The sequence below is a fragment of the Dipodomys ordii genome, unplaced genomic scaffold (assembly GCF_000151885.1).
Source record: "Dipodomys ordii isolate 6190 unplaced genomic scaffold, Dord_2.0 Scaffold293, whole genome shotgun sequence".
NCBI classification, from domain to species: Eukaryota; Metazoa; Chordata; class Mammalia; order Rodentia; family Heteromyidae; genus Dipodomys; species Dipodomys ordii.
In genome coordinates this window covers 246,851-256,372 of record NW_012267509.1, presented here as the reverse complement: position 1 = coordinate 256,372, position 9,522 = coordinate 246,851, and the positions used below count along the sequence as shown (strand labels likewise).

Genomic DNA, 9,522 nt, shown 5'->3' with positions numbered 1-9,522 from the left:
GAAGTCTCTGGTAAATGTTACTTAATTTTTCTACAATTCTGCAGATAGCAGACTACACAACCAGTCAACAATACAATTCTTTGTGACCCAGAGTATTCTTATTACCACCAGGCTATGGTGATTAATATCCACGTTTTCCCTATACCCTGGTGTCAAATTATGTCATAGTGTTTATTATTTTATTTCAATAGTGAAGACCTATCACAGGTTTGGTCTATGTTCTTGGGACTATGTATCATCATAAAATTACTACCACAGCCATGACAGGCCCTGTTACATACATTAAAATCATTGATGAACAGATTTTTCATGGTACATCATATAAAGCATACCAATTTTCCAAAGGCTCTGGCATATTTCCTCTAGGATATAATATGAATGTTCTTATATTTCATCTTCACTTACTGCAGAAAATTTTGGTTCAACCAGAATAAAGTTTATATGATGCACTTAGTAGCTTCAAATAATTGTGTCTATTTGTTTTCATCCTTGTTACTGCGAAATGGGCCATAAAACACTAGGCTCACAAATATTAGCAATAAAGCTACTTTATAAAGGTTGCAGAGAATGAGATTTCTGTTTCCTGCTAGTTGTGTATGAAATCTAAGCCCACTTAGACAAACAGGCCAAAAAGATCATTGTCTGAGAAGAAATAATTATGGGATAAATTGTTTTATATGGTTTGGTTTGTTAACAAGAATAACAGAACTGAGAAATCTTTAAACTAGCTAAAAGAATGAATCAAATACAGATATCGTTAGTATTTTTCCCTTCAACGAGCACGCCAACATTCATTCAGATATCCATTTCTGTGAATCAGTAAAAACGGACTGAGAAATGCAAAACCAAGGGTTACAAATTCTTGAACAAGTGCTAGTATGAAAACAGGGTCTGTGGCGACAATTAAATATACAGACAGCCAGCAATCTGTCAGATAAAAGAAAAGGAAACATAACATTAGTTGGAGAACCCTTTGAGAAGCTTTCATCTCAGGAGGAGTTTTATAGAGAAGCTTGGAGTTTTGGAGATATAAAACATGCTGGTGGTGTTTGTAGAGAAGAAATACCATGTAGCCACTGGCCACAGCCATGATCCCCAGAGACACAGCATCTCTCACAGCCATGAAAGTGAGAAAAATATTGCTTATTTTCTGACTTCTTGGTACAGTAAAACAATAGAGGTCTGTCTTAATAAAGTAAGATGTATTCATGCTGGTTATTATGATAACATTTAACAAGCTCATGCTAATGAAGGAATTGAGTATCCAAAAGAAGAGCAACACGGGAAGGATGTGCCATGCTGACCTTGGTTTGAGCCTCCTCCACACAGAACTTCTGGGGCTGATGGTGCTGGCCTGGACCACTGTGAGGAGACTGCTGGTGCAAATGGACAGACCCCGAGACAACCTCTCCAGGTAAACGATAATTGTACAGCCTAAAACACCTAGAAAAGTTTTCCACCCCAAAGCTGCTATTGTCCATGGCAATCCTTTGGACAGCAGCAGTATAATGTTTGTCAAAACCACAGAGATGAGGATCAATTGTACAGACTTCTTCTCATCACCTCCCCCTAAACTGCACATATAATTCACAAAAACAGAGATATTCCCTAAAAGTCCAAGTCCTGTTAGAAGAAGGGAAAGCAGTGGCCTGAGAAGCTTCCAAACCATGTCTTAGAAATGTTAGCTGAAAATTAGGATTAATTAAATAAATCAGATATTGAAATTTTTAAAATGAAGGCACTGAAATATCTTTGACCTGTGATGGATTATATAATGTTTTTCATTTTTTTTGTCTTCCTAAAGATCCCAGTTTTTCCCAGCCCTCCTTTTACCTTTGATCTTATCAATTTCTGATGCATATCTGGAAATTTTCTTTGAGATACCTTAGAATCACCTACAAAAAATTAAATGACAAATGTCAGATCAAGAAGTGACAATACTCCCAGCTAGTTTGAGAAGCAATATAGTATACATTCTTAAAAGATAGGCTTGGAAGTGGTGCTGTGGCTCCAATGGTCAAGTGTTTGCCTTGAGCTGAAGACCTGAGGGATGGCGCCTAGGCCCAGAGTTCAAGCCACATGACCAACAATAACAACAAAAAAGATGGCTTAATTAGATGTGTAAGTACATTTATCACAGACTTAGTTTTCTTCAGTTACGGAATAATACCATTGACTTTGTTGTATAAACACATAAAATAAAACTGAGTTGTTTGTATTTATAATAATTTGTAGCATGAACAAATTATAATTTGAATTACTATAAGAAAAATCATATATTTTCATTATTGCCAAGAGGTTTTCTACCAGGCAGGCATATGAAAAATGAAGCTTGTCTATATGATATTATAATAAAATGTTTAAATGCAGAAACCTTGAATATAAATGTAGAAAGAATACTTCATATTAAATATATATGGCTATATGCATCTAAGGAGACAGCAACATATAAGAAATAAAACAATTGTCTATTTGCAAACAGAAAATGTATCAAAAGTGAAGTGAGCCTATTATATGAAAGTTAATAATGATAATAAGTTTAATGCCAAGGAAACTAATATCTTTAAGGGGAAAAAAGCAGGCAGGAGCTGTAGGCTCACACCTGTAATCCTAGATACTCAGGAGACTGAGATCTGAGGATCCTGGTTCAAAGCCACCCAGGAAGGAATGTCTGTGAGGCTTATCTCCAATATACTACTCAAAAAAAGCTATAGTGACAATATACCTGAAGTGGTAGATTGCTAGACTTGAGCAAAACAAGCTCCGGGATGGAGAGAGCACAGGCCCAGAGTTCCAGCCCCAAGACTGGGAAAAAGCTAAAGAAAAAAAAAAGCAAAGCTCATATAACTGTCGAACTTTTGGAAGAACAGAAGGTGAAAACTTTATACAAAGACCCAGCTTGAGCACAAGGACAAGTATTCTCAAGTATTTTGCCATGAAATCTACTAGAATCATCCAACTCATCTTTCTTTTATCCATATTGTGATATTAGAAGAGTATAGTCCTTAAAGCTCATAGAAACTTTCACTAACTTACTTGCATGCCAAAAAAGAAATAAGATTAATATTCATAAGAAAATGCTACATGGACACATAAGTAAACCAAAGTGTATCAGTTCAACTTACCTTGGTAGTTTGTTGCTACCACTGGGTTAGTGCTTCTGTCAGAAAGAGGCTTCCCAAGTGTTATTTGTAACTTTCACGTTTGCAGAGTTCTTGGCTAGCTAAAATACCAAAAAAGTTTCAATTGTCACAATTATCCTGTCAGGAAAAAGAAGCCCTTACGGAATTTTAATCCCTAAAGTAAAACTTGCTTTTCCCTCCATAATTATTATATTTGTTTGGCTTAGAAGTTGTCTTAGGTTAATTAAGTTTTAATTATACTGGCTGGAAGACTGAATTGAGAAAGTCAACCATTAGCAATGTGTCCCACTTCCTAGGACTGTCTTTACAGCTTCAAGGTGTCAATTAGCTTACGGACCAGAATCTGAGACACAGAATAAGTCATTTCATTTTTTTTCCCCTCAGGCCCCTTTTCAAACTCAGGAATGTAAAGTGATGATTAATATAAAGAACTGTGATTTCTCAGCAACCTGCATACCTAGACTTGAAGGAGACAAGTTATTTTGACCTACTTAGCCTGTTTGGAAGGTCAAAGTCTTTGCCATGTTTATTTATTCTGTTTATTAAATAGCAAGGCCAATAAATACATGCATGCATAAAGCACCTAGAACACTTTTCTAGTTCAAATACACCAAACAACAGTCTTTCTCTCTATTACTCACCCTACTCTCAAAGAGGAACTCTGTAATCCCTCATCTAAGGGAATGGCAAAATATATGCACACAAGTCTGAGAGCAGAAGTAGGAACAGCACCATTTTCTAAAAGTGTGAGCAGTGCTTGGCTGGCTCTGAGGCAGTCTCCTTCCTAGTCAGCAGTCTGATATTGTTTTTTTATGTGACGATATTTTTTTTATCTACGAATGAACTTTGCGTAGAAAAGTATTATAGTATACTTATGCCATACATAAAAATGGCATTTTGAGATAAATATGTTTGACCCTTGACTTCAATAAGGCAATCAAGGTTCAGAGGCAGTTAGTATTTGGAAAATGATATAAATAAGAGTAAATGCAAATTGAAAGGTTAAATAATTATTTAAAATAATAAAATTTTCTGATACAATGGAGTGCTTTCCTTTTAGATTATATTATTAGATTATATTGTATTAGATTATATTGCTTTGAAAATTCTTTGTAGACACAAATGCATTCGTATATTTATATAAATATATATGTATAAAATGTATACATGTTATATAGAAATATGTATATATCTGTACCTATATATTTGCATACACATATCCATATATACTTATAATGGCACATATATGTGGGTACTATACACACAAATATATGTTGTGCAGTATATATTTAAAAATATCTTTCTTTTTTAGTGTGTTTTATTGGGAACATACTTTACAGAGGGGTTACAGTTATATGAGCAAGGTAATGAGTAGATTTCTTATCAAGCATTGTTGCCTCCTACTTTGTTTTTCCACTAAAATATATTTCTATGCAAAAATACACATGCACATGTGCAGCACATGTACACACATGCACATATTTTGAGGTGTACTTACATGTGTTCATGTATATTTATTCATTTACTTATTTTTTATTTTATTATTTACTTATTTTTAATTGTAAAGGTAAACAGAGAGGTTACAGTCATGTAAGTAAGATAATGAATATATTTCTTTTGGACAGTGTTATCCCTTCCCTCATTCAAACCTCCCCCCGCTTTCTTTCCTTCCCCCTTCCTCCAAGTTGTAAAGTGTATTTCCAACATAGTATCTAGTGAGTACCTCTATTGCATTGGTTCACCCATTGTCCCACTATTTCTGTGATTCCCCTCCTCTTCCCAGATCAGATAAATTTATATGAAAAACAAAGGTTACCAAAATAAAAAAGGGACCACAAGGAATAAACAAGAAAGGAAAATGAAAGAAAAAAAGAAATAACTGCCAACAGTATACTAAAACAACAACAAGAAAAAAAACAACAAAAAGCCCTCTTGTTTCTATATCTTGGAGCTCGTTTTGATTAGTATCATTTTATGTGATCGTATAAATAGCTATGTCCTATTGTGATCCTCTGTTAGGCCTATGCTAGGTGTATACTAATTTCTACAAATGAGAGAAACCATGGAGCCTGTTTCTTTGGGTCTGGCTTACTTCAATTAATATGATTTTTTCTAACTTTCCATTTCCTTATGAATGTTTTCTGATAGAAGCATAGAATTCCATTTGTGTGTGTGTGTGTGTGTGTGTGTGTGTATCTCACATTTTTTAATCCATTTATCTACTGAGGGCCATCCGGGTTGATTTTCATATCTTAGCTATGGTAAATAATGCTTCAATGAACATAGTTGTGCTGGTAACTTTAGTGTGGCCTTGTTTGTGGTCCTTTGATTGAATGCCCAGGAGTGGGGCTGAAAAGGTGGCTCAGTGGTAGAGCGCTTGCCTTGCATGCCTGAGGCCCTGGGTTTGATTCCTCAGCACCACATAAGCAAAAAGAAAAAATCCGGAAGTGGCGCTGTGGCTCAAGTGGTAGAACGCTAGCCTTGAGCTGAAGAGCTGAGGGACAGCGCCCAGGCCCAGAGTTCAGGCCCCACGACCGGACCCAAAATAAAAAAAAAAAAAAAAAGAATGAATGCCAAGAAGTGGGATTGCTGGGTCTTAGGGGAGTTCTATGTTTAGTCTTTTGAGGAACCTTCATATTGCTTTCCAAAGTAAAACTATATAATGCACTCATTAATTTGACAACTGGTTTGTTTTTCCCAAGACCACAGAGCCTTATTTACAAACATAATCCTCAAGGAAAGTACTTCCTTATCTCCTCCATTCAGACTTTTTGCTTGAATTTGTGAGAGAATGAGCAAGTTCAAAGTTTTGATATGTAATGAATCCACAAAGAATATAACTAATACATATTAGTTATAATTAATGTATAAAGTATTATGTTATTTATAGTAAATATTATTCATGTTAGTTAATCATATATTATTTACTTATTCTTTTTATTGTTACTTATTTATATATATAGAATATTTACATTATCTTTAAATAGTTGTACAAAGGAGTTGTCATTCACCAAAGCAGTTTTACTAATACTCTTTAAAAAGCAAAATTTAAAAGAGAATGAAGACTAATAGTATTTAAAGCAGAATGTAATAATATATTTATTTGGATGTTCTGTACATTATGAAACTGAAAGATTATTTAAAAATTTGGTGAATAGTTGCTGCCTTCCAAAGTACCTGTTTATTGGAAGCATTTGTCTTTATATATTCTGATGTGTTATGGATTTAAATAAATTCTGTAAATAAAATTAATTTTAAACACAATTCATGGCTCCTTTCTCATATCATTTTTTAATCTTTGTTTTTTAAAAGTGTTATTCTATAGATGGTGTACAGAGGGGTTATAGTTACATAAATCAGGTAATGAGTACATTTCTTTTCCCTTGCTTTTGTTCTTTTCCTCCTGACCTCCCCCTCCAGCCAAATTGTATAATTCATTTTAGCATAGTGTCTAGTGAGTATCACTACTGCATTTATTCACACTTTCCCCCACCATTCCTGTGCTGCCTCTCCCTCTTACTCTACCTGAAACAGATAACCTTACATGAAAGACAAAAGGTACAGAAAACAAAAACAATGACAAAGGAGAAAAAACACACAATAACAAAAAACCTCTTGTTTCCATTTCTTAGAGTTCATTTAGATAAATATAATTTTATATGTACATAGCTGTTGAGTGCTTGTGATCCTCTCCTAAGCATATCCTCCTTTGGTGTGAATGTCTATAATTTAGGATGTCCAGTATACTTTATGATTTCCATGTGTAGTTTTTTGTCTTTTACCATCCAGCAAGTTTACTTGTAGATCTATAGGCTCATTGTAGTTACAGAAAATGAGGGAAACCTTGCAACCTATGTTTCATTGGTCTGGCTTACTTTGCTTACTATAATTTTTCCAAGTCTTTCAATTTGTTTCAAATGGTACAATATCATTCTTGGTATGGTAACCATAGCTGAACATATATAATTTACAAGCAACCATAATGAAATTTTTCCCTACTTCTTGAGTGTGGTTTTATATTACCCTAGGTAAATAAATAATTGGTTGGGTCGTTCGGTGTGTCACCTTTCAGTTTTCTGGCCTGTGGCAGCGGGTTCTTGCTTTTCCATCTGTATAAACATCGCGATCAGTTCTCTCTACCTTCAGAGCTTAAGGTTTGCACCCAATGGCAGCCCACCAAAATAGAGCGGTTCTCATTCTCATGACTTGTTTTCATCTCAGGGTACTAATATTATTTTCCCCCCTCTACACAGATTCCACTGAACTGTGAGTTCAAGGCCAGGACAGAATGAAATTGTGAAAACTTACCTCAAAAAATGGAAAAAATATATAATCAAAAAGCAGGGAAGGATTAAATGGTAGAGAACTTGAATGGCATATGTAAAAGTTATGTATATAAAGCACAAACAGAATGTAGTAATCATTCATCCTTGTTAAGTAGAATTGTTTAAGTCCAAATATTCAGGCATAATAATGAAATCTGGTAGAAGAATTCTTTGAAGAATATAGTGTAAACCTATTTGTATCAAGGCAAAGATTTTGTGTTCTTAGCCTCTTATAACAAGTGACATATCATAAATAGCTTTTCAAAATGTTCTCAACTGATATTTAATTGCTAAAACTACATATTCAACCCAAGTGTTTTATCATAAGAACTCAAGGATTGAATTTCTCATTTAAATTAAGAAATAATCATATTAATTTTCATAGACTCTCTCTCTCTCTCTTTTGTTAGACATGGAGTCTGAGCTCAGGGTCGAGACTCTGTCCCTGAGCTCTTTTGCTCAGGGCTACCACTCTACACAGTGCCACTTTTTGTTTTCTGATGGTCTATTGGAGATAAGAGTCTCACAGGCTTACCTGCTCTGGCTGATTTTGAATGTGATCCTCAGATCTCAGTCTTCCTAAGTATTCTAGGACTACAGGCATGAGCCACTGGCACTCAGCCTCACAGAGTCTTTTATGATATAAAAAAGATTGACAGCATTGTATCGCTGAGAACACCGAGACACTAATAAGTGATATCCAGAAAGAAGCCACAAATGATTTACAAACATAATTTATTCTTTTTTAAAAAAATTCACATTTTTAACAGCTTATATAATATGCAATAATAAAACAAACTTTTTTTGTCGGTAGTAGGCCTGAACTCTGGGACTGGGAGCTGTCCCTCCGCTCTTCAGCTCAAGTTGAACACTCTAACATTTGAGCCACAGCACCACTTCTGGATTTTTCTGCTTATGTGTTGTTGAGGAATCAAATCCAGGGTCTCATGCATGCAAGGCAAGCACTCTAGACTGAGCCACCTTACCAACCCTAAAACTTTTTCTACTGTGTGTTCATTTATATTTTTATACAAAAAGTACAGTTTTTTCTATTTCTCAGAGTTTCCTCATTTATTTAACATCAAATTAAACATATTACACTCCAGTTTGAATTCCATTGGTCTTGCATTTATCTCCAGTATTTCCATAATATAAAAAGGCTTTAATTCATCAAATGTCTTTCTCTCCACATGTTTTCATCAAATGTCAGAAACAAATTTAAACTAATTGTTTCAATCTAAACACACTATTTACCAGTTTACAGTAAAAAACAATAAACAAACCCCAATAACTCATTCTGTGTATAGCACTATTGTAGGTGCAATAAAAAGGAATCTTAATCTATGCCAGGTGTTGATGGCTCATGCTTGTAATCCTAGCTACTCAGGGAGGCTGAGAGCTGTGGCTCTCAGTTCAAAACTGGCCTGGGCAAGAAATCTGAGACTCTTTAAAAAAATTAAATATATATTTTTTATTGTAAAGATACAGAGAGGTTACAAGTACATGAGCAAGGTAATGAGTCCATTTCCTATGAAGCATTGTTACCCCCTCCTCAGAGACAGCCTTCAGACCCCGATTTCAAGCCCCACAATTGGCAGAACCACAATAAAATATAATCTTAACCTAGAAATATATTTCACTTTATCAAATTACATTATCTCCTGTCACAAAGACTAAAAATAAAAATCGCTCCTTCTTATAATCTGGTCCACAGTCTCTTCTGGCTCGCAGAAAGTTGATTTCTGGGGAAAAGTGTTTTAAGGTGATGCATGAGTAATTTGGACAAAACTTGTCAATTTGTTTTCTTCTTTCCTATTACTGGAACAGTGGCCATAAAAGACTAGGCTCAGAAATACTAACAGTAAAGCCACTTCATGAAAATTGCAGAGAATAAGATTTCTATTTCACTCTAGATACCTATATAAGCTCTGAATCAGCTCAGACAAGCTGGTCAAAAAGATTGCCGCCTGAGAAAATAAAAGATTATATGTTAACCTGTTTGGTTTGGTTTTATTTCTCAGACAGACTAACACAATGGAAAGGTTTTTTACAGA

General features: G+C 34.8%; 1 protein-coding gene across 1 annotated transcript; it reads right to left on the bottom strand.

The window, feature by feature from the left end:
* Nucleotides 1–772: 772 nt before the first annotated feature.
* LOC106001396 (vomeronasal type-1 receptor 4-like) lies at nt 773–1,669 on the bottom strand. Its single transcript, XM_013036490.1, has one exon. The coding sequence runs from the start codon at nt 1,667–1,669 to the stop codon at nt 773–775; it is 897 nt and encodes a 298-aa protein (XP_012891944.1).
* Between the last annotated feature and the right edge of the window lie 7,853 nt (nt 1,670–9,522).